Consider the following 26454-nt stretch of genomic DNA (forward strand, 5'->3'; position numbering starts at 1 on the left):
TTACCCTACCGCCCCTCCACTGCTCAAGCACTATACCCCTTCACCCCCACCACCTCTTCTCCAACACTATACCCCCCCTTTACAACAACACTATCTCCCCTCCCCTCATCACACATGGGTCTAGCTCGCAATTTCTGAAATTGGAGACTCCACTCGCCTTATCATGCGGCCTTCCGAGGGCAGATATGCAAAACGTGGTTTTGGTTCAGTTTATCCTCTGGCGTTGAGACAATGCGGTAGAACTACGCTCAGAGTGAAAACGACTAATTAAACAAAAAGTCCGAAGTTTTTGGAGTACTTTATTATTGTATTTGGAGTACTTTATTATTAACCTGTAGCATGTTTCAAGAGATCTTCTAATCACCGAGTCCGGAGAGGCTTGATTGTTGATTGAACTAGAATTTCTCATAGGAATATTTGATGTGTATTGATTCACTACAGGTATCCTCTTTGGGGTTATATCACGTACTACCACATTTCATAATGGAAAGTTGAACTTTCCATTTTTAAATGTGGTAGTCTTGCATTTATCAAGATCAATGATTCTTTATCTCTTTTTACTAAACTATTTTTTTTCTATTTAATTTAAATTTTTATATTTTAATTTATTTAATAAATTTTAATATTTAATTTAAAACTATTTAATAGTTTTTCTATTATTATACTCAACAAACGTAATTATAAATGACTAAATTAAACTTTGTTTACAGAAGTACAGTATTCATTTTCTCTCCACTATCCACATAACTGTCAACACCGTCTATAGAGAGCCCTGACGGTCATGCCATGTCACAAGGGAGAACTGTCATGGCAGCTGTCATTTTCCAGTGTGAATAGGGCCAAGGGACATAGCCCGGCATTGTTCAGGTGATAATTAGCAATTGCAGAGGCTGGAAGGGACGAAGCGGGTTGCCTATTGTCTGTCCGGTTGAAGCGTTCCATGAGCTGTTATGTCTGATGTATTTACCCTGTCTCGGTCTCTCTCTCTCTCTCTTTCACTCACACACACAGTTAACTCCTGGAAAACAGCGACGCGTTTCCTTACAGACTTTATTATTATGGAGCTTGAGGTCGACAATCCCACCCTCTCTCATTATCACAACGACGTGGCCGAGGCTGCTGCGGACTATACGGTACACTTATACCGTATAGTTTGCACTATATCGCGTATAGTCCGTATGTAAAACTATACGATACGAACGCTTACGATACACGTCCTGTACGCTTACTTATAGCGTAAGCGCATACACTACGAGCATAGCAGCCGTATCCGGGAGTAGAATATCGTAGACCATCTCTCTCTACGATACTTCACCTTCTTCGTCAACTCAAAAGACATATTGAGGCGTTCCGGCTCACCATCTTCCGACAACACCAACTATTCTATTTTTACACGTTTTGTCTAGTCCTTCTGTGTGGTCCGTGTAGCCGCTCCTACTGCAGCTTCGCGACTCCTGCGTATCTCTTCTCTCTTCATTCGACCCACGTTATGTTCTTTAGCATTCCAGACACGTTCTCCTACCGCCTAACACACACCTCCTTAACTGTTCTCCCAAGATACTAAAATTTTTATGCTCTTTTTCCAGAGACTCTTAAACAATGCAATGTCCGCAGTACTTTCCAAATTATATTCCGAGTCGCGTACTGACAAATAGCGCGTCTGAAATATATATTCTTAGAAAGGAATACCATGATTAACATCATTTGCCTTAACAGTTTTCTTTAGCTCTGTATTATGCGTGAATAAAGTATATTTGCTGAGTAGTCAGGAAGCTCTTGTGGTAGCCTAAATATCCCTCTAGTCTCTAGAGGTTGATAGCCATTAAGCCCATCACAAAATCGGCAGGACAGGGAAATTTATATATATATATACACACAAGTATATTTATATGTTTCTCGGTGCATATACACTGAGAATTTACTTAATAACCCCTATGAGGTTGATTTCGAGATCACCAAAACTAATGCTTCTGATCAACAACATTTCAACATCAATGCTCTTCTTAAAACCCTGCACGCGTGCTTGATCAGAATGGAGCAAGGGTGCACAGTGCTTCGGGAAGGTATGGACACAAAACAAAGATAGTCTGAGAAATGGCTGCTCGACTTCATTCCAGGCAAGTGCAATGTATTGTGAGTTTGAATCGGAGGGAAGAGACACGATGGAGAAACAGTCACTCGGGTCGGATAAGGCAAAGGATCTTGCAGATCTATATCACAAAGCTACACCAGGTAAATCATTTATATATATATTTTCGCCAGCTTTGCATACGCCGTTGATGTTATCCCGTTAACATATGACAATAGTTTTTTCTTATATGCTCCCATACACTTATTTTCCTTTTCTGACTCCGGGATTTATCTTTCGTTTATCCTTTTCTGTTCATGTAGCAATCTTCAACCCCAGTATCAAATCCTCTCACATTACAGTTGCTCGATTAATGTCTAGCGGCCATTTCACAGCCCACACTGTCTAGGTTCACCTGTAGCTCTCTGCAAGCCTCCTCTGTTCTAATGCGTCTTCAAAAATTGTTCATCGCTAGGGTATTGTTGTAGGGGTTTCGTACTTTATGCATTACTTTCAGTTATGCAGTATGTATGTACTAACCTATTTGTGTGTGCGCTGGATTAAGCTTCAACTCCGGGACCCGTTCAAAATTCTGGTTCGTCGAATGCAGTGACCCATCGCTAAAATATTTCATATCATATCTACTTTGGAAAGTTGCTGGCGGATTTGGTTACGACTTCCTCCACCTCTAATTCGTTCCATTTTCCTAGTTTTTCTTCATATCTCTGAATGGTTCATGTGTCTCTAATGTCCATCCATACCTTGTAGTTCCATTAGTATTCCCTGTAAACATTTCCTAGCTTTGCCTGATGGCATTTCCTCCCTTGTGCCTCGGATATGTCGCCTCTCTTTTGTATTTTCGAACGTCGTCAGATGGAACATTCATATTGTAAATTGTCGCTCACTGCGTGCCTCAAATATAAGGTTGATTTAAACCGCTGTAAACCTGTTTAGTCCAGTCAGTATTGTAATGATTTCAATAAGTTGTTACGAATAAATATTGTTTTTCAGTACACAGAGAAATCACAGTAACGTGACTCTTTATCTAATTAATGTACTGTATTTTTAATGTAAAAATCTGCCAATTATAAATGTATTACCAATTATGTATAAAGTACGTCATTTCATGAATTCTAGGACGAGCCACATTGTAAGCCTCATTTTTTCAAGTTTCCTTCTATGCCTCTTAGATGGGAATTACACGAAGGGGCTGCATATTCCAGGACTAGTCTAGTGTAGGTGATGAATTATACTCTGCATGCGTAATAAGGTTCCTGTGTTTACCAGTTTCGAGCACAGTACTGAAGAACATTTTACATCAATGGTTCTACATTCAAGAGAGGTGTAAATCTTAAATGAAGGAGCCAGCGATGTTGTTTAATTATCTGTGAAAGTGTTATGTAGAATATCTTTAGAAATGTCTTGATACAGTCTCTGTCTTACGTCTCAGTGGACATTCTTAGCCCACATGAGGATGGAACACATTATCAACTTACAGTATCAAGTCGCGTCCTTGCATCAAGCTCTTGGGTGGGGCCGCCCCATGCCCTTGTCACCCCGCTCCCAGATAAACCCTCTACCTCTACACTACTATCCTGAGCCTATCTCCTTGAGGAGGTAGGCTGGGGGTAGCAGGCTAGCATATCCTCAGCAGGGTGCAATCCCCTCTTTTGCATCCTTGTATCATCCATCTCCCAAATTAATCCCCCTCTACCCTCCCCCCTACACCCACCATCTCCCCTCTCCACATAACTCATCCAACCCCCCCCCACAACCATCCTCCTCCCCCCATAATGGGGGGAGTATACTCCCCCCATAATGGGGGGAGTCTCACTAGACTATGAGACGTCTGGAGTGTTTTTGGTCCGTCTCCGCCTAAGTATTGCTTCCTTAGTTTGCTGCTGAAGTAAGAGTGTTGTTATGAGAAGGGGAAGAGAGGGGGTTGGGGGGATAGCGGAAGGGAAGGTTGAGGCTGCGGGTGGGGGGGGGGGAATGGGGGTTGCGGCAAATGGAGGTGGTTGGGGGGGGGGGGGGAGGGTGAATGTGTGTAGGTACATCTCTACACACATTGTATCAACTGTTTATAGCACAGCTATGGCGCCGGCACTTGCGTTCTTCTCCTTCTCACTTACGTTCTTCTCCTGTCAGTATTGAGCTCGAAGGGATCCATCTCTTCGTCTCTCTTATCAACTATGGCGTCGTTGGCAGTAAATCAACAAGAATTTACTGTTGTATAAATTCTAATGAAATTTAAGCCATCCTCCAACACCTGATTGTATCTATTGCTCCTATGCAAGGAATGGACAACACACGCACACACACTTAGAAAGCTTAGAAAGGCGGGGTCCAAGAGCTAATAGCTCGCTTCTGCAGACACAAATATTAATTACACACACAGGTCACACGCTTGCTACACAAGCAGTGTTCAAAGTGAACTGTACCTCTAAAGTATGCTTTCAATCTGTTAATGACGTTCAACTTATTTTCATGTTCATATGTGTAGCTTAAAATTATTTTATTGTTTTGCTACGTGTTTCTTTTAATTTATAGACATGCAAATTACTTTACATTTTATATTAACTTTATGTAAGGCCTCATTGTTCACATTCCAAGTTTTATTATGGACATTTTCAGCAAAGTCTGAATTGTATGGACTTATATACTTTAAATTTGTATTAATAAAGGACCTCGACAACCACCCTACAACCCTTCGACATTCTTCCACGCATACCTGCTCGACCCCTCCCCCTCCACCGTCGACCCCTTAACACCCACTCCACCACCCCTTCTACATTATCTATTAACCGTACGGGCTATTCATACCCGTGCCACCTCTTGGGTGGCTTAATCTTCATCAATCAATAATCCAATAACCGTATCACTATCCAACTACTCTGAAGGGTCACCAGAGGCACTCCAAGAGCTTACTGACCATCCATTAAGTATACTTTCATAATTTAACCCCATTATCACCCCTTTCACCATATACCAGCCCCATTAATCCTTAGCACCCGCCACCTTAACAACATTGATATGACCAGTACCATCACTAACACCACCATTATCACTAGTAATACCATTAACATTTCTCTCTCACCATATAATATTTTCCTCAAAGAACAACACGATACAAAGGAGCCAGATGCTTCTCTTAATATAAGTTCACTTTCCCTTTTGTCACGAACTAAGGTAAGATGATTACCCAGGGTGGGTGGAGGGTGTGTGGGTGAGGTCGCAGGTGTGGGTTGGGGGGGGTGGTACAGGGGGTTTCGTGGTTGTAGCATTGGGTGTAAGACAGAGGGGGGCAGTTGAGGGGGCAGGGGGGTTGAGAGCTTATATAGCCAGTGTTGGGGGAATTGTTTAACAGTCAACACCCGTGTTGTAAGAGCCAGATCACCTTCTCTCCCAAATCAGGCAGTTATCTAATTGTAACCCAAAAGCTTGAAGAATTATCACGTGGGTTTGACCAAATCCAATTTCTATATGATTACAAACAAAAACTTTTCTTAAAATTATTTTTAATTAAACCCTTTAAAAAATAAAAAGTTACATTAATTTAAAATATATATATATATTTCGCAATTGAATTTTTATTTAAAAATTATCTCCATTATCCATAACCTTACATAAATCTTACGGACTTAATCTTACATAAATAAATCTTACAAGTCATACGAGTCTCAGAGGTAAACAATAGACTGGTCTGGTAACGAGTCTAACTGCTCGTTAATCCAACAGCCGCTAAACGCCCCCCTCCCTCCCGCAGTTCTGCCCATGTTAATGCACCCGATTGTCATGATTTGCCCCAACGTACATAATCAAACGTGCTAACCTACCCTACCCTAACCTAACCTAACCTAACCTACAGAAAAAGGGGGGGGGGGGGAATTTTGAAGCCGCTGCTTTTCATAGTGTTTGTAATTTGTGTCCGTTTTGGACGACAACGTACAAAATATGACGTGCTAATTGAGAGGGCGGGGTTATGGCGATGAAAAACGGGTTGTGGCGATGAATGACGAGTTGTGGCGATGAATGACGAGTTGTGGCGATGAATGACGGGTTGTGGCGATGAATGACGGGTTGTAGCGATGAATGACGGGTTGTGGCGATGAATGACGGGTTGTGGCGATGAATGACGAGTTGTGGCGATGAATGACGGGGTGTTGTGATGAATGACGGGTTGTGGCGATGAATGACGAGTTGTGGCGATGAATGACGGGGTGTTGTGATGAATGTAGAACACTTAAGCATATGCCTTGTAACTGCCTGCCTACGAAATTTTCCAAAACAGTGCTTCACTTACATTTTTGGTTTCAATACATATATATATATAGTCTTAATGGCTTGGCACCTTCTCCTGATAGTTACCTTCCTTTCACCTATGTACTGCAAATGTAAATAATTAAGAAAACCCCCCAAAAAAACCCCACCAAATCTAACATAGGCTAACTATACGCAAAATTATAATATATTAATTTATATCTGAGAAAATAAGATTTTCAATTACACAATTTGTGAAAATTAATGATTGTGTCTTTGGGGTCGGCCGCAGCTTGGACGAGCTTAGCAAGATGATTAGGGGTCGGCCGAAGCCTGGACGAGCAGTCAGGTTGAATAAAAACTTAGAGACATGATTACAAAACCACTTACCTAAGGGATACTTCACTATGCGTCAGGCTGCGAGCAACTGCGTCCAACAGCCTGGTTGACCGAACCACCAACCATGAGGCCTGGCCAGAAACCGGGCCGCTGGGACGTTGATCCCCGGAAGCAACAACAGGCAAACAAGAGGTAATCGCCCTTAAACCCGTTATCATAGTCAGGGGTCATCACTAATGGTCATTACTGAGCTAATTTGTATATAGGTGCGACTGTCACTACATATATGTCACTGCCACCTTCACAGGTAAGATATGGCACTGTCACAGGTAAGATATGGCGCTGTCACAGGTAAGATATGGCACTGTCACTTTCACAGATAAGATATAGCACTGCCACTTTCAAAGGCAAGATATGGCACTGTCACTTTCACAGGTAAGAGGTCGCGCTGTCACTAGAGTCACTTTGCTCAAGCAGACTGTGGCACTGCCACGAGGGGAGGGCCACGTCCTCACGCAAGGGGCATCAACAACATTCTGGTGGGCCGGCAAGGACGCTCTTCACTCGTGTGGCTTCACACTCCGCTGGTGCAACAGAGAAAGGCAAATTTTTCCAGAGCTCAGTGAGCGTTTCCAAATTGGTCCGGGTGAACGGAGATTTAAGGCACCAAACGGCGCATGGAAAGATCAGTGTTGACGTCTGTCTGTCTGTTCCGTGCTGTCAGTCTGTTTATGGTTATCTTCCTTTCTGAGGTATGGAGATAGTTGTGTGTGAGTGTGTACTCACCTAATTGTGCTTGCGGGCAGGGGGGGGGGGTACTCCACACCTGTCTCACCCACTCTAGAAAATACTTTGTTTACAAATTAACAACAGAGCTTGAAAGCATACATATTCTCCCATCCTGATATATCTCTCTCTCTCTCTGTAGTCACTCTTAGGTAAGCATGGAGAATATTGCTATCACAGTAATATCTGTAAACAAAGGTGGCCCTCAGTTCGATATCATACCCCCCCCCCCCTTTGTCCATAACTATATTAAACATGGGGAGAGTGAACCTACATGCTTGTTATCATGTGCATGTTATCGTTAACACAAGGCAGGATGGTTAACTAACACATCAGATGGACACTGGCATCTCTTATTGGTTTATTTAAAGCATTATATCAATTTAATATTTTATGTTTTTTTCTTTTAGATATTTATTAAATATTTGGTATTGAAATATTTGGTATTTTAGGTAAAAATACATTTTTATATGTTTCGACTGTGTTCCTTAAACACACACACACATTATATATATATATATATATATATATATATATATATATATATATATATATATATATATATATATATATATATATATATATATATATATATTATATATATATATATATATATATATATATATATATATATATATATATATATACACATGTGTAATTCTAAACATGTATAACTTTAAGCATAAGTCTAAGCATATATGACTCTTAGCCTTTATAGGCCTAAATCTAGCAAAAATAAGTGACACACTTAAAATCCTCATACCAGGGTCACTTACGATGCTTTATAATATATTAAATACATCAGAATTTGTAGACAAAATTGTAAAAAATCATGTTTTCTGACAGGTAAAATAAACTGGCCAAAAAGAACACTAACAGGGGAGACTAATACATTAATTGCGAGTGAGATGTCAGGGCTGCAACCCGTCCTCTTGAAAATAACGTCACTTTTGGCTGGTATGCGCACTATGGCCAAATTTGGACGTAATTTGAAATGAAATCGACTCACAAAAGTGACGTTCTGTTCCGTTTTCTGTTTGAGTCGTCCGGCGTACGCGCAGAGGTTATAAGAGGACACTTTAAATTAACGTTTTTCATAACGTTTTGAAACTTTATGAGAATTTCCTGCCCACCTAACCTATCAGAGGACCCTTAACTTACTGTTGTTGAAAAAAAAAATCTCAAATTTATTTTCATTTTTTTTTCATTTTCAAATTACGTCCAAATTCGGCCATACTGGCAAACGGCCAAAAGCGACGTTCTTTTTAAGAGGACAGGTTGAGCATAGTTACAGACCTTGACGTGTCATCGGGTCCTCCGCGGCTACCCATCAGCTCTTGAGTCCATATTTCAGTAACTAGTTTATGACCCAAAACATGAACGATAATTATCGTTGAATAATACAGAAATGATGACCAGCTGGAAATGTATAGTTGTCTGTGCCCACCGAAGTGTTAAAACTGAATCAGAAAACAGTCACCTGAACGTTTTCAGGTGAAATTTCTTAGAATATACACAGTGGATGTTATATCCGTATTACCTCCTGTTAGACTATACATATTGAGTGTTTCCAAGAGCTAACAGCTCGATCCTGCAAGCACAAATAGCAGAAGCAAATAGAAAATACTTGTGTAAAGGAGGAAATGTATATGTTTATCTCTCAGAATGTTTGGTAATACGTTTATTGTGATGTGTGTCTATGTATGTATTAACACGATGTACTGAACGGGGTGAGAATAGCTTGAGCTACTTCATCCCTTTGTGTGTATTTTACCTCAATAAACTTATTTCAATTTCAGTTCAATTTCAATAGTAAATATTTGCACCTGCTGGACGCGCACTTCTCCTGGACGTGAGGCGAGGATCGAGGAAGGAAACAAATATTCGCGATTTATCTTCAGACTTTCACGTTCAGCGGCCAGTACTGAAATGCAAATTTGATGAAATACATCATCCCGCGATGCCATGGGCAGCCTGGCCAAGAGGGCAGCGCAGCTAGAGGAGGCTTGGCCAAGGAGTAGAACAGCTACCGACAGGCAACTGTGGTTTCCCTATGAAAAGGGAAAGTTCTCGGCCTATTGACAGGAGACATACCTCTCTCCCACTCGTAAAATATAAGACAAAGTCAATCGGTTTCTCGAATCGCTAAGACTATCGCAAGCTTGTTTGGCTTTGGGCTGACGGCCCAACAACATCTGGAGGGTTATTAAGAACAACAAGTGCTTACTGACAATCCAGGAATGAATACTTTACTCCTGGTCATAGTCCACATGTACAGTTAACTCTCAGTGCATATGCAACGAGAAACGGGATACATGTGTCAGAGTATGTATCTTCTGTATTGTGTGTTAAGTGGCATGTCTTGACATGGCACTTCACATGCATGTTGGGTGCCACTCTGCGTCCCTAGAGTGACGCAGGAGCTGGCTATAGAGCCAGTGACAACCGTCGTGTGTTACAAGGCTACGAGGACCTTCCTGTCTCTTGACAGCATTGAGAGAGAGAGAGAGAGGTATGGGTGTGTGTGTGTTTGTGTGTGAGGGACAGCAACGCAAGAGGTGACAGTAGACAGTAGACGGACGTAAATAAACTTACAAGAATCCACCAAGAAGCAAATCACTAACAAAGCTTTATTAGTGATGTGCTTCCTATTACCACCACCACCACCACTCCTACCACCATTACCACAACAACCGCCACTACCATCATACCACCCATTCCTTCAGTGTATCACAAACAGGAGAAAGTACCCAGCAATGCCGTTGGTATTACCACAACAGGCAACGGATTCCAACTGAACTTACTGGATCCCGTAACCTCTCCGAGGCACATACCAGGCTTAACTTCTCTGTGTGTAAGGGCGAAGAGGGAGAACGGCCTATTGACATAGCTCGGGTGCAGGGGGGGTTGTGTAAAAAACGGATTCCAATTAACATTTCCGAAACAAAGACGTTGATTTTAACACATCATTGTAATTTCACATATTTATTGACAATGGAGGTAGAGTTTGAAGTCATAGTAGATTGAAAATTAAAACCAAAACAGCTGTTTATGTAAATGTAATGTAAATAACTGCGTAAAACTGCGTACCTCATTTGTCCAATCCGCTCGTCCGGTTGGTAAAAAAAAAAATATTTCCTGTCCAAGACTCGTTCTGCCACATTTTTCTCTGATGGAGGTATCTCAGAGCCCGGCTGTGAAGCCTTCCTCAAACACACCATCAGACCACAAACAGTTAACACATACACTAGAGAGGCCGATTGAGTGATTGATAAAGATTAAGCCACCCAAAAGGTGGCACGGGTATGAATAGCCCGTAATGTGATGATTGTTGTTATAGATTCAGCTACTCGGAACACGTTCCAAGTAGCACGGGCTATGGTGAGCCCGTAGTGGACTTACCTGGCACAGGAACGGTGCTGTGTGTGCTAGAGAGGCCGAGTAAGCGTTTTCGTGAAATGACTCATATCTAGAGTCAACACAAAACCGTTTTTAGTGGGCCAGCCAGAGGCTTAGGGCCCGCGCAGGAATTTCCCTGCCCCCCTCCCCCCCCCCCCTCCAAAAAAAAAAAAAAATCGAAACGCAGATCGACGGAGGGTCATAACTTGTGACTGATTAGTTTCAATTCGTTTTTATTTTTTTTTATCCAAGAAGGTGAAGTAATTAAAGTGAGCTGAACCGCTCAAAGGTTTACGACTAACTCTTCAATTATAGAGAGTGGGTGAACCACGCCCACTTTTTTTTTTAACTCGCCATGATTCGTCAACCATTTACGCAACAAACTAACGAAACCTGTACATCCTTAACCCACAACAGTTGCCTATGTTGTTTTAGATTTAGCAACTAAGAACTAAAATTTCTATGTAGCACGGGTTATGGTGAGCCCGTAACACTGGTGCCTATCACCTGGCTACTTATTTTACTACTAGATGAATAGAGGCATCAGGTGAAAGGAAACATGACCAATCATTCCAGTCCTGCTCGGAGTGAAGTTAATTCTATATATTTAAAATAAACTTTACTCTTCCAAAAGGGCAACACGTTGAGATATTTTGTAATTTATGATTAATTCCCTTATGTCCTAGCCTCTTCCAGTGTCTGAGAGAGAGAGAGAGAGAGAGAGAGAGAGAGAGAGAGAGAGAGAGAGAGAGAGAGTTCTCTCTTAGTTCTGCTTGCGGGGGTTGAGCTCTGCTCTTTCGGCCCGCCTCCCAACTGTCAATCAGCGATCATTTTTTTCATACACACCCCCAGGAAGCAGCCCGTAACAGCTGTCTAACTCCCAGGTACCTATTTACTGCTAGGTAACAGGGGCATCAGGGTGAAAGAAACTCTGCCCATTTGTCTCTACCGGCACCGGGAATCGAAGCCGGGTCCCCGAGATTACGAGTCCCGCGCGCTATCCACTCACCAACCAGACCCCAGTGTATGTGTGTATGTGTATGTGTGTGTGTGTGTGTGTGTGTGTGTGTGTGTGTGTGTGTGTGTGTGTGTGTGTGTGTGTGTGTGTGTGTGTGTGTGTGTGTGTGTGTGTGTGTGTATGTGTGTGTGTGTGTGTGTTAGCCTACCTCCTTAAGTCGTATAGTCATCGACGCAGACTCAAAGAACCCCATCTCTAATTAGTTTTGAAAAAACACTAAATATTTAGACCCTTGTAAATATTCAAACCTTCGTACAGGGTTGAGAATAGGCACTTGTAAACCCGCCCGTCAACACAGACACTAGCCAAGTGCTCATTATTCTAGCCGCAACCGACCACTTGTTTATGAATGTAACACTCTTTGTAAACAAACCGCCCTCAGGCTAGGCTACCCCTGACGCCAAAGACGTGTACTCATCAATTTTAACCGCGTCTTCAAAATTGGTATTTTCTCAAATATAAATTAATGATAATTTATGTATTAGAATTTGGTGTATTTGGTTTTGTGTTATGGTTCTGTTGGCAATTATTTGTGTTTGTAGTGAGTGGGTGAAGCACTTACAGAAGAACGATTCGAACAGACGACGTGAACGAGAATCTGTTCGAGAAAAGTTTGAACGTCATCAGTTGTGAGTCGCGTGTGAAGTGTTTTTTCATTTGTAAACAGGTTTTGGCGGCTGGATTAACGAACATTTGGCCTTTGTTGATAAGGTTGAGCTTTTGCAATGATGTTCCGGTCATCATTACTTCTAAATCAACAACTATTGCACATGACTGAATATTGACGACGTTTCAAGTTTTTCGCGATTATGTTTCAGTCACTTTCTGTTTCTGAATCATGGAATAGACCCAAAGTCTATTCCATGCACCCGCAAAACCCCCTGTTTACGAATAAAAATCGGTTTACACACGACTCACAACTGATGACGTTCGAACACTTCCGGAACAAGTGCTTCACTGACGAATTTTGTTCGAATCACAACGCTATAAATGCTTCACCCACGTACTACAAATACAAATAATCGCCAAGAGAACCTAAACACCTAACCTAACCAATGCTTAAATATGCACAGGATGCTAATATATAATAATATTAATTTATATATGAGAGAACTTCTGTTCTGAATGTACAGCATGTTAAAATGGATGAATGAGTCTTTGGGGGTCGACCACTGGATGGAATGGACTTGGGGCCAGATTCACGAAGCAGTTACGCAAGTATTTACTAACGTGTACATCTTTCCTCAATCTTTGACGGCTTTGGTTACATTTATTAAACAGTTTACAAACATGAAAACTTCCCAGTCAACTGTTGTTATTGTTATAAATAGCCTCCTGGTGCTTCGGAGCTCATTAACTGTTTAATAATTGTAAACAAAGCCGCCAAAGATTGAGAAAAGATGGACAGGTTCGTAAGTGCTTGCGTAACTGCTTCCTGAATCTCTCCCTTGGTCTGAGTACGGGTTGAAATAACACACCCACGTAATTCAAGTACAAATAATCGCCAACAAAACCTAAACACCTTACCTAACCTACACCTAACTATGCACAGAATTTTAATGAATAATTACATCAATTTACACATGAGAACAAACCTATTTTTAATACACAGTATATTAAAGTTGATCAGATCGTCTCGGGAGGGACGGGGGCGGCCGATGCTTTAACGAGCCTGGCCTAAGGACGGGTTGCCCGAGCAGCAATACTGCTGAGATGTCTTCAGGTAGTTGTTACACATATAGTTAAACATCATCTGCAGCTCATTAGCGTTGGTCTCAAAGGAGGCGTGGTTGGCGTCCGTACACATCCACCAGCGACCTGCAAGGAAAGGCGTTTGCAACTATTAAATCACAATTTAGAAACATTGTGTACATCATTGAAACAATGAAACATCCTTTCTTTGCAGGCGATGAGTCACAATAACGTGGCTAAAGTATGTTGACCAGACCACACACTAGAAGGTGAAGGGACGACGACGTTTCTCAATCGACTTGAGAATGGTCCAGGACGGACCGAAACGTCGTCGTCCCTTCACCTTCTAGTGTGTGGTCTGGTCAACATCGTTTCTTTGTGTACCTTATGGCGATCTCCCATAAACACGGCATTCTTTCTAGATAAAGATCCACTACCTGTCCTCTGAGATGATTGAGACTGTACCTGTAGCAGTGATGTACATTCACCTGTGTAGAAAGAATTATCGAAGAAGTTGTTCTCCTTGAGTGTACTGCACTCCAAGATGTTGGCCAGGTTGAAGGGTAAGGTCGAGTCCCACAGCCACACTCCCGTTTGCCTGAGGAAGAAATCTCCTTTCAATAGTTTATTACAAAAATGATAAGTATTGCCACCACTAAATACCTACTGGGAATTAAGTCATCATTTTTGAGACAATCATTAATTTATATACTTTCTTTATATCTGTTTTTTTCTATGTTCCTATTCGACTTCTTTATTCCTTGACATTTTCCTGTTGGGGTAAAGTTTAATGATTGTTGACCAATCCACACACTAGAAAATGAAGGGACGACGACGTTTAGGTCCGTCCTGGACCATTCTCAAGTCGATTGTAAAAGATTGATTTAATGATTATAAGAGTTATATTGGTCAAGAGGTGCACTGAACGATGCTTAGCACCTAATCTCCCTGTGACTTCACTGTCTGCAAGCAGTGCCTGTTCACTTCATGTTGCACTCTCAGGATGCAACTTCACTGCCAGCTCTTCCGCGAATATCATTAGAAATATAATTCAACTTCTGAGTCTCTTATACTTACGATAATGTATGGGCATGTGAATAACTATTGATTTTACACAATAATATCATAAAAAAGGATTATCTTCAGTCATAAAGAAATGTCATCAAACATTTGAAATGTCATCTTCAATAAATTTGATATTGGATGTCTTCGTCAGCGTTGTCAGCTCTGTTCAACCTAATTGTCGGTAACTACTGACTGCTATCGGAAATAAGAGAAATACCCAAAGGCTTGAAAAGAGGAGAACACGAAGTTACAAATTGATTTGTTTTAACTTGGGACAATTTAGCAAAGGACATAAGTATATCAGATACTAATTTAAGCCGTAGGGAGGGAAATAGAGGGAGTCTTTAGTTAAGGGGCTAAGTTTATACGCTGTTTCAAACGGAGCAACCTGTCCTCTAAGCGCATGTTATGAAGCTTCCTCCAGTTAATGGGCATCAGGGAGTTGGGGCCATCAGGCACTGCTACAGGAAAGATGCTGCGAATTGTCTTACCTGTCCGGGCTATTCATGCCCGTGCCACCTCTTGGATGGCTTAAATCTTCATCAATGAATCAATGTCTTACCTGAGTAAGACCCCAAACCAGGTGTCTATCAGCGGGAGGCTGTCCGAGTAGATTGTCGTTTCCAGCTTTGTATCCCACACTTTTTGCTTGTCTTCTCCGCTTACATAATTGTTTACAAAGTTATAGCTCCGCGATCTGTAACAGTGAGGTAAGTGTTACCTGCATCACCTGTTGTGTCATTACCTTTGGGGTAGTGTACCAGTACCATTCGATTCGCTCCCCTGAGGTACTGTACCGTGGGTTACACTACCCTGTGGTACACTGTTTGGGGTTGACAAAGCTGGAGTACACTACCCAACACTGCCTTATCTTTTTTCATCTGCTGCAAAAAGTGATCTAATCTCCAGCTTAGTTTGAATTACTGTGAAGCTTAAGAGTGCTCAACAACCGTATTTTTTTATTATTATTGAAGCGTATCTAACCTTACTCAACCTGACCAAGTATACTCTAATCTAAACATAATAATATTAAGAGTTTTAACACACACGAAAAAGGTTGGTTCAGCCTTGGCGCCACCTACTTCGACTCACCTGCTTTGAGCCAAAAGAAGAACCCGCGTTCTATTAGCGAGGAGGGTCAAGGGCTCCACCAGAGGCCTCGTCCAAAAGTCCAGCTCGGTGAATGGATCCAGTTCGCCACTGGAGTATCGCAAATGCAGAAACCACTTCCCGAAGCCTGAAGAAGAGAGTAGGTACACATATGACCAAAACCACATATCAGAAGATAGAGAAACGGCAACACACATGATAATGGTCCAGGACGGACTGAAACGTCGTCGTTTCTCCATTTTCTGATGTGTTGGTTTGGTTATCATATCTTCAGCCACGTTAATGTGCCTCATCGTTCGCTAGGTACACAGAGTTACACACAGAGCATGGCAATTGTCTCCAGGGCGTAGTGGCAGAGTTGGAGAGCTGCCCCCTTCCTCTAGGAAAGGCCTGCGATCTCACACTAACCTGGGTATTCTATTGAAAATTTATGTTCGTTTAGGAATTTCGGTATACCGAAAAAGAGCGTAAAAGGAAAAAATAGGGAAGGGGGAAGGGGGAAAGGGGAAGGGGGGAAAGGGAAAGAGGGAAGGGGATCCTTCAAAATAATGTAATCAAACGTGCCACAGCTGGACAAAAAAGATGGTTAAAACGAGTATTTTGGGAAATTCTTGGACAGGATGAGTGATATAGATGTCCACAACAAAATAATAAAGGATTTAAGGAACTCTTTTCTTTAAATTATGATCAATATTAGATGATAATAATAATAATAATAATAATAATAATAATAATAATAATAATAATAATAATAATGACGCTAATCATGAAGACTGCATTAAAATTTGGATTTTTTTTTAGTTTCGATGACATAAGAGGATTAGAAATACGGACCTTGTTGAAGACCAATTGTCAACATGAGGGCCAATAACAGTTTATACCCAACCAGAGGGAACTGAATGGCGAGCAGAGTTAAGGAAGTAAAATAAGAAATAAGTTGATATATGATCCTCAACTATACTGGTTACACTCACCTAATATAATAATATCAGGTATAACATCGGCTCGGGCCCATTCCTGTAACTTGGTGACTTTAGGAGCGTCTCTGTCTCGGCCCTCACCCGAACGACTTCCACACGTCGCCCAAACCAAGGTAACGCGTACTTCGTAAGCCCCATGATCCTGCTTCTCTGTGGGCTCGTTGTTTGATGTTAAAAATAGTGCAGAGAGTCTCTCAGCGTCGATTTTAATGTTAGTTTCGAAGTTGTTTCCGATATGGATGGTAAATCCATTATAATGGTTAGTAACATTACTGACGTCGTTGCCTTGTAAGGAGTCCAGGGTCGGCTGGAACTTTTGTGATGTAGGGAAGTCTTTCGCTCGATGGCCAAGTATCTCAAAGATGGTTGGGCGTAATTCAAGCTGATGCGCCACAATGGTGATAAACTCCTCAAGAGTAACCTGGAAAAAGCATAATATATGCTTTTTTATATGCTTTTATGTAGGGGTATAATATATAGAGCATATATCGCAGAGGTGTATATATATATATATATATATATATATATATATATATATATATATATATATATATATATATATATATATATATATATATATATATATATATATATATATTGTGCACATAGACAGCAGAAATCAGGGTGCACTAAGCATCTGGTCTCCAATCTCGAACAGCGAGACACAGACAGACAGATGCAAGCATGGACATGTCCTCGAATTAATAATCACAACAACGAGACGACAATGGATAGTTTACCTGTATCCCATTGAGGAAATACGAGTAGATGAGTCCAGGGGGCAAGAAGTTAAGGAGTACATGCATTTTTTGCCTCATAGTCGAGTCACCGTAGAAAGCTATCCATGTACCGAAGCCTCTCGCTCGCCTGGCTGTCATACATTCCTCTACATCCCTCGCTTCATACATCCGGATCTGGTGTCAGGAGAAAAAGATTATATATATAAATAGGGTTGCGTTTGTAGGGACCCTCGACTTCGAAGACGACATGCAGTATCCGGGGGAACCTTGTTAGGCATCCGCGTACACTCATATATTGTCTTCCACCAGCCCCCTTACAACAGGGCTACTACATTGGTTAGATGCAAGATACAAGGCTACTTGTTACAGGTTGTAGAGTTCCTCCAGCTCCTCAGATGACGGGCAGGAACCATAGATGCAGTGTGCATTTCCTCTCTGCATCGCCACACTAAGGCGCTGAAAGAGGAAACTGGCGGCTCTAGGGTCTCTAGTTGTTTCAATTAGCTTAGAACCCAGCTCCTTAAAGAAACTAGCAGCACTTTTACCACAGGCACCAAGTGTCTCTGAGACAATGGCGACAAAATTATATATATATATACCATTATCAAGGTAAACTGCGGAAAATATTCTTATTTTCCGCGGTTTACTTTGATGAATGAGTAGAAGTCCTTACAAATGTAAACCACGTCAATAATGAGAACAGGTATTCTAAGAACGTATATGTAGCAGAGACGCACCTGACATGGAACATAAGGGATAGAACCATTCATCAGTTTTAAACGAAGTCCCTCGTAGACAGCAGTCGTGGAGCTCACATTGGAACCTTTGGGGCTACTATTGAAATCCACCAATGGGGCGAGTTGGCGACGTAAAGCCTCATAGGGTGTATCTGAAGAAGGAATATATTCATTTATGAGTCATTCCTCGTAGGGTGTATCGGAAGAAAACGTAAATAGGTCAGGAGTAAGAACATAAATCAACCGAAGGCTACACAAGGTTGGAGCTCAAGAGCTAACAACTCGATTCTGTAGCTGCATATAGTAAATAAATGTACAATTATATACACAGATACCAAAACATCCCTTCCTTTCAATATGCACCGATAATGAACAGATTATGAGAATAAATACAATGTAGGACCGTACGAGACCGCAGGAGGGCCTGCACAAATGAAGGACTGGTCCCATCAAGTGGCTGCAAGAGTCCAGCTGTAGCAAGTGCAAAGTAATGAAACTGTGCACGGGAAATAGGAGGCCGGATGCTTGATATGTGGGAGATGAAATCCCTCTGGAATCTGACAGAGAAGTAGTGAGAGAGAGAGAGAGATTGAGAGAATATTTCAGAAACTATAGAGTGGCTTACCTGAGGTCCACACAGTTTCCTGTTTATCAACAGTAAACATTGCCCTACACTCTTGACGAGAGTTCCTGGGGCTGTACGTGACACTCCCGTAGCCTGGCCGCTTGTACGTGGCCACAGCGGCTGTATGTGTTGGTACGTGGCGACTCGTCTGCAGGTACACAACCACAGTCATCGTCATAACTACCATCACACACATCAGAAATGTCCTACTCATCCTATAGTTAATTATCTCTCTTGACATACTCTGAGTCCCTCTCCTCTCGCCAAGCTTCATATTCTGACTGCGGACTCAGCAGAAATTCAGCATTACCGAGGTAGGATGCAAGCTTCCGTCATCAACACGCTTCATGAAGAACTACGAAAGTCTTTCAATTCACTTACAAGTGTGATGCAATCATATCTTCACGTTACTGGATAAAATAGATGAAGAGACTTCATCTACACAGCACTAACGAGGAACTGCACTTGCAATAATTATGTCACCGACTGGAGTTATATTGTCTTTTCCTTACCGTGATTCTCTCTCTCTCTCTCTCTCTCTCTACATCCTCAAAGGCTGTTGCTATTTTTGTCTCATCCGGCCAGTGACCAGGAAAATCCTTTCCGAATATTATAACAACATTGTTGACCAGCTCAGTATGTGGGTACCAGAACAGTATGTGGGGACCAGATTAGTATGTGGGGACCTGATTAGTATGTGGGGACCTGATTAGTATGTGGGGGACCAGCTCAGTATGTGGGGACCAGCTCAGTATGTGGGCTGGTCCTCAGGTATATTCCCCAACTGACAAAGTTCTAAGGACACTCTGAGTCCGAATACAATACTATAATCCTCGAAGAAAAACTGAACAACCTGAGAAGGACATAAGAAAGAATTAGCAGTTTTGATCCTTTGCAGAAAGTGCCAGGTTTTTACCCAGGATTACCTGTTTCTTGAGGTGCACACCCTCATTTGACCGTCTAAAATTAAGAGTGTATAACAAACTTCTGAAAGCTATATCCATGAGTGTTTACTCATTCTCTGTAAAAGTTACATTTAGACTTGATGGTATAGGTGTCGCCAAGGCAATGCAGATAGCATTGGTTGCATTTTTATCCTTGTTTGTGTTCCAAGTGAATTAGTGAGAGATCCTATGAGAGCACTTAAGATATTTCATTTCAATTAATGATCCCAAGTTCACTAACTGAGTCAGTTAGTGGGATATTCATTCAGGCACTTCACCTCGACCAATTTCCAAAATAATGTAAAAAAAAAACCAATGGGATAGACCCATAGTGATAAATATTACTTTACCAATGCTGAACACAATTTGAAGGAAAGATGAAGCACATTTCCTTGTTGTGTAAGCTCCTCATACCAGGGATTTCATATTAACTGCTTCTAATTCCACGCTGGGAACAATCTTCGACCACTTGGCTCTTAATATTGCTGGTGCTCTATTTTTTTATCGACCACAGACCAATATGATCTCGTCTGCCACCTATACTATAAGAGAGAATGTGTCTGTCTGTCGGTTAGAGGTTGGAGGTCAGACGCTTGTGGGTAGCCTAACCCAAGTTTGCAGGGGGAATGGTCTGGGATACGGGACGGACATAAGTCTATCAGGGACGTCAGATTTCAAGAGGGAACAGCATGCCAGAGTCATATTCTGGCACCCATGACGATTTTTGGCACTGAACTTCGGCTACACCTATCAAAATATTTTGAAAACTGAAGTTCCCCCAAATAATTTTCTTTTTGAAATATACATCATTATTCACTGATCTCGAAAATATTTACATATTCTCCTCTCTTACTTTGGCCATAATAATATAAAATTAATTGTATTTCCACAGCCTCAGAAGCTTTCTCAAGCCCCGCCCCTCTCCTAAAACGAATGGATAGCTTCAATATTTATTATATTTCACACTGCTAAACTCCTCCCACAGGTCTACCACCCACATGCAATGCTAGACATTTTTATTATTTAAGGGAGAAAGAGAGAGAGAGAGAGAGAGAGAGAGAGAGAGAGAGAGAGAGAGAGAGAGAGAGAGAGAGAGAGAGAGAGAGAGAGAGAGAGAGAGAATACTAATAATGCTAGGCATAAAGATAGCATAAACATGATCTAGGACCACTTGCACATCTACATTGGGAATGTAGATGTACCTCTCATACATGAGAGATGTATGAGAGGTACACTCTCTCCCTATCTAAAGAGATAATTTCTTTAGGTAGAAATTCAATACAAATTCGTGGTAATTCAGATACCCTTGGCTACTGCGGGTACTTGTTTATGAGAGAAAAACTATCATAAACTATTTATGATTATCAGAGAAATATGATAAATAATAAAAAAACAGTAATAGTTTTAGACCTCCAGTTTTTTACTTACTTTTCCTGGATGTTTTCGCCTGCGTGGCAGGTAAAGGTGCTGTATTTCAAGACTTACTTTCCCGGTCCAGCTCACGCGGATCCAACCCACACCCGCTGCTCATTAAACAGTCGAATATTCAACGTGTAACATTGCATATCCTGTAGAGAAATAAGTAATCCATGGCGTCTGGATTAGCGTGTGGGGTATCTATTTACTCATTGTGTTGAGTAATTGGAGTCGTGTCATATTGTAATTGGAATGTAATCTTCACTCGTCATTCATTCCAGACGCTTGAATGCAGTTTTTATTAAGCTTATGCAGTTCTCGCGGAAGTTATGCATTCAAAAACATTAAATATTATGTTTATTAAAACATAAAACAGCAAAATGAGAACAACTTTAACAGTGAACGAAAACAAATGGAGTGTTGGTGTACTTTGTTGCTTGGTGATAATGGTGATCATTTTCACTCACCATCAGCTGGGTTCCGAGGAGCTAAACCTCACCATTCACCACGCAACACTGCCAAGCCATGCCCCCGAAGCCTACCTACAGAAGCCTCCTCAGGTGTGTCAAGCAATGTTCTCCGTCAATAAAGGTGGTCAAGACATCATATGGACCTCGGGTTAGTATCCCGTCACCCTCAGTTCGTTCCTTCCATTAACTATAATGAGGTTTACTAACAAACTCTCGTCTGGTGCAGAAGTTTACCCTTGTCTTGTTATTTCTTCATTATTAAGAGCTTATCAGGTCTGTATTATCCATCTCTTTTATTTTCTCTCTCTCTATAATAAAAATAAATTGTTTCGGAATGTTAGCTTTCAAAATATTTTGATAGGTGTAGCCGGCCAAAATCATCGTGGGTGTCAGAATGTGACCCTGGCACGCTGTCCACTCATGAATTATGGAGTCCCAGGCCCACCCTATGTCCATCCCGTTCCCCAGACCATTCCCCCTTACAACTTTGGGGGTTTCTAACCCAAGCGTCTGGTCTCCAACTTTGAACAGAAAGGCAAGCAGATGTTCTATCTTATAGATTATTGCCACAAGCGGAATGCTTATATTTAAACAAATATTTTGGGCATATTAACTTGCTATTGCATATACCTTATATTTTTTTAATTTGATAGATCGGTGTAGCGAAAACCTTCACTTCTTGCAGGTTGGAGTTTAATTCCCGATGATCTAACTGTTCTTCACTCTTCATGTTCCATATGCTACATAAGTGTGCTCTGCGTTTCCTCCTGATAAATGCTTTAACCTTACCTTGTAAATCCACATGACACTAGTGTGGTGTTGTGCTTAAGACCTATCAACCTCTCAAGGGTTATTAAGGCCACCATAATAGCCTACTGACCAATCAGCAAGAATAATTTATTCTTAATTTCAGCGCTAAACTCAAAATTATCTTTAATAACGCAAGCGGAAAACTTGACACTAATAATATGTAGCAATGACAGCTGTATTTGGTAAAGCTGAGTTTCTTTGTTGCAGATTCACCTTACAAGGAGCTGAGCCACAAGTTAGGCTCCCTGTTGCCTTCAGACAGGAACCTAACTAACGATAGCGGTAGTGAGGCATCTTCTGCCCGCCAAGACACTCGACTTCATCTGATGAACGGCTCCGTCCCTTACATTCCATGCAAGGTTATCCAAGTTTGACTATAAGAGGTGTTTGGGAAGGTCACTACATGAAAGAGCGAGGCTTAAGGAAGGGTTGGGTACGACCACTCCATGAACGAGCAAGGCTTAAAGGAAGGGTTGGGTACGACCACATACAATAACTCAATAAATTAATCATGTTATATTTTGCTTTTAACTAACATCTAATCCGCCAGATCCGGCTGTATGATGAGAGCGACGTCGACCAGTGCATTGCGACTAGGGCAGTCAGTGCTGCAGCCGGCACCTGGATCGCTTTCTATGGTGACTCCAACATGAGACACAAAATGAAGAGTCTACTCGAACTCTTGCCGGGGGGACTTGAGTATTCATATTTCATCAATAGTGGACAGGTGATGCATCAAAGTTCTTCCCCAGTTAGATCTTTGAGGTTTACAAAAATGTTTCTATAATACTTTAAATATGAAAATACATCAAATTATCACTAATGATAAGTCATTAGTGATAATGATAAGACTTATCATTAGTGATAATTTGATGTATTTTCATGATAAAAACAAAACTAATAATTTAGATTCGATTTTGTAAATATTTCTAATAATTTAGTATCAGAACTTATATACAAATAAGTAAAAAATCTAGGAAAACAAAAATTATATATATTTGGACCGTGTTCAGATCTAACATTTTGATACAGCTTGGTCAGTAAGCACTTGTGGTTGACTTAGTAACTCTCCAGAGGTTGATTGACATTCAATCCAAAACCTGACCAAAAGTAATTCACTGGCACACATATCTTTACCATAAGAGAAAATGTCTGTCAATCTGTCGATGGATGGATAGATAGACGGAGAAATAGGATAGATGGGTGGAGTGATGTATAGATTGATTTATAAATATATATATAATAGATGGACATACATATGGATAAAAATATGAGTAGGTGGATGGATAGTGGGATAGATATATGGATGGATAGATGGATAAAGACAAGTTAAGTGAATGGATAGATGGATGTATAGCTATTTGGATATAGATAAATAGACAAATAGATGGATAGATGGAAGCCAGAAAGACAGACCCGGGTACCCCCTCTAGCGTATATTTAAAGGATAAATAGTAGAGGGGCTGGTCCCAAAAGTGCACACAAAAATAACACATGAGACCAGGAGGCATGGCAGGATGTGCAGAATACCCCCGTTGAAGAGCAGAAGTGCAACAGGTACTCTGAGAGAGAACTCTATCAACATCAGAGGCCCGAGACTGTTCAACACGCTTCCACTACACATAAGGGGCATAACTGGCTGACCCCTCACAGTGTTCAAGAGAGAATTTGACAAGCAACTCCAAAGGACACCTGATTAACCAGGCTGTGACTCATACGTCAGGCTGCGAGCAGCCGCGTCCAACAACCTGGTTGACCAGTCCAGCAACCAGAAGGCCTGGTCGACGACCGGGCCGCGGGGACGCTAAGCCCCGAAAACACCTCAAGGTAAGGTACCACCTCTGGTGTACTTTTACGGGCTATTCATGCCCGTGTCACTTCTTGGGGGGGGGGGTAGCTTCAGCTTCATCAATCAATGTTGCAATTGAGGGAACACGTAGCCACGGAGAAGGGAATAAGGAGTTATCAGAGATAAACTTGCCGTTTGACTCTAAATACGTATGAGTATTTGCTTCTACCTCCCCTTTATTATTAATATTGTTGTTATACACTTTATTATACAAGGTTATGGAGTTACATTATATATATATATACATATATATATATATATATATATATATATATATATATATATATATATATATATATATATATATATATATATATATATAATAACACCATATTAACAGGATATTTGTTTTTCAGGTCTCGCGTGATAAGTTTTTTCTCTATGTTAATAATGTGATAGAGCTCCGACCTAACACTTTAGAAGTGTTTGGTCGTCGACTGTCCACTGAGAACTCTCAAGATTATTCTCATCAATATCCACCAAACTTCCGATACAGCAACAATAATAAGAATGAAACTAATGAGCGTAGCAAAGAAGGTTATGACAAAGTTGTTGACAATAGAGAAAATTATGACAATAACGAATTTACCGGTAGTAAAGAAGTTAACAGCCGTGAGAAAAATACTCGTTCTAAGAAATGTAATAATTATAAGACTAAGAAGAGGAAATACAAAAAGGATGAGATGGAATCGAAGGAATGCAACAAAACGCCGGAGGAGACAGAGCAGCAGGCTTCCAATAAAGCACAACAACCAAGGAGCTCACATGAGGTGAGAATTACCTTGATATGGGCGACGTGTGGAAGTCGGTCGGGGCTCGCTGTTGAAAGAGAGGCTCCCAGAGTCACCAAGCTTCAGGAGTGGGCCCGGGAGGATGTTATTCCTGACCTTATCATACTGGGTGAGTACAGACAAGAGTAGGAAAAGTTAGCAATAGAATGAATAATGATTTTATGTGCCTATGCATTTCATAGTAACCTATAAAAATATTGTCTATTTTAACATTGTCATTAAGTTAACTTTGTACCACAGTATGTATGGGGGGGGGAGGGGGGTTAGATTTACCATTGTAAAAGACAAATTCACTTTCTGTGGATAATTGTTCCATAAATCCCTGAACTTTATATCTAACAGATCTCTAACCCTGTCCATGGGGTTTTTGAAGAAAGTGTATATATGCTACGACGTCCGTGGCCATACATTCTACAATGTGGTAGAAAATAATAATAACAAAATCTCCTTTTGTGATTATTTATACAGGTTTTGGCAAGTGGTTTTTAAGGGCGCGAGAATATTCAGAATTGGTTCCATACACCGAATTGGACTTCTGGACGCGACCACTAATAGAACCTGTTACTCAGTTAGTCAAAAGGACCAGAGTTCTACTTTGGGCTCAGAGCAGGTAACGTTGTAGGTAGAGAATTATTACACTTCAGCAGAACTCTATGTGTCACAATTTTTTAATATATTTTTATCAAAAGATTGAAGTATGTTTATTTGCATTGATAGATTGAATGTGTAATGGTTAGTTGCAATAAAATGCGCAGATTTTAGATCAAAGATACGCATTCAGCTGAAAATAAGTGTAAATGTCTGTAATGCATTATATTCTTTTGTTCAACCGAAAATTTCACCCTATAATATAATACCATTTCAGACTTCGGTGGTTCAATTTCGAAAATTCTTTGACCGATCCCCAAAACTGGGTAGGATTTTTGGCGTACAAGATTGAGCGTTCATATTTCACCTATGGCATCCCCCTAATCGACACTTGGCTTTGGTCAATATTCAGGTGAGGCATCATCGCATACCTCTATTCCTGTATGGTCTATAAAATTGTAGCATAATTTAGTCGGTTGAGCATCTGCCTCGCATCCTACAGGAGCGGTGTTCGATCCCCCAACGGTTTTAGTGGTGGGGTACTGATTCTCCACATTTTCCTCAAATACCAGATTAATGTCCTCATAACTCTTTCAAATACTATTTCATACTGACTCAGCACCTTCTGTTCATAATTATCTTCCTGCTATGAATGCCGTATCTTCATCTACTTGTATGATGATTTCTTCCAATGTGTTTACATTTTAATTTTAGATAAGATATTCATTCGTTATGAAACGTTGCTAAGATTTATCTTCTAATCGCAA

At 40.9% G+C, this 26454-nt stretch overlaps 2 protein-coding genes across 4 annotated transcripts in view; both read right to left on the minus strand.

The window, feature by feature from the left end:
- The window catches only part of LOC123773625 (uncharacterized), a 301086-nt gene extending 293923 nt beyond the window's left edge, over positions 1–7163 (minus strand). For 2 of the 3 annotated variants that reach the window (XM_069312403.1, XM_069312400.1), the window contains exon 1: positions 6719–7162. The gene's annotated coding sequence lies outside the window, so the exon portion shown is untranslated. Of the gene's footprint in view, positions 1–6718 lie in introns of all 3 variants that reach the window. The other variant, XM_069312402.1, reaches the window with a different exon arrangement.
- A 6203-nt stretch (positions 7164–13366) lies between these two features.
- LOC123773575 (uncharacterized) lies at positions 13367–25206 on the minus strand. Its single transcript, XM_045767366.2, has 9 exons — positions 25090–25206; positions 18820–18967; positions 18195–18346; positions 17458–17631; positions 16712–17138; positions 15720–15864; positions 15190–15324; positions 14051–14160; positions 13367–13688 (listed from the first exon to the last, which is right to left on the minus strand). Exons 2-9 carry the CDS (start codon positions 18857–18859, stop codon positions 13534–13536), a joined length of 1338 nt encoding a protein of 445 aa, XP_045623322.2. The 5' UTR covers positions 18860–18967; positions 25090–25206; the 3' UTR covers positions 13367–13533.
- Between the last annotated feature and the right edge of the window lie 1248 nt (positions 25207–26454).

Source organism: Procambarus clarkii, chromosome 72 (assembly GCF_040958095.1).
Source record: "Procambarus clarkii isolate CNS0578487 chromosome 72, FALCON_Pclarkii_2.0, whole genome shotgun sequence".
In the NCBI taxonomy this organism is placed as follows: Eukaryota; Metazoa; Arthropoda; class Malacostraca; order Decapoda; family Cambaridae; genus Procambarus; species Procambarus clarkii.

Bases quoted from the DNA above. Each gene is read 5' to 3' on its own strand.
- LOC123773575 (XM_045767366.2), bottom strand. From the start codon at position 18,859: ATGTTTACTGTTGATAAACAGGAAACTGTGTGGACCTCAG. The intron at 15,325-15,719 runs GTGAGTCGAAGT...TCACTGTTACAG, and splicing joins CTTCTTTTGGCTCAAAGCAG to ATCGCGGAGCTATAACTTTG. The intron at 13,689-14,050 runs GTGAATGTACAT...CTTTCCTTGCAG, and splicing joins CGATAATTCTTTCTACACAG to GTCGCTGGTGGATGTGTACG.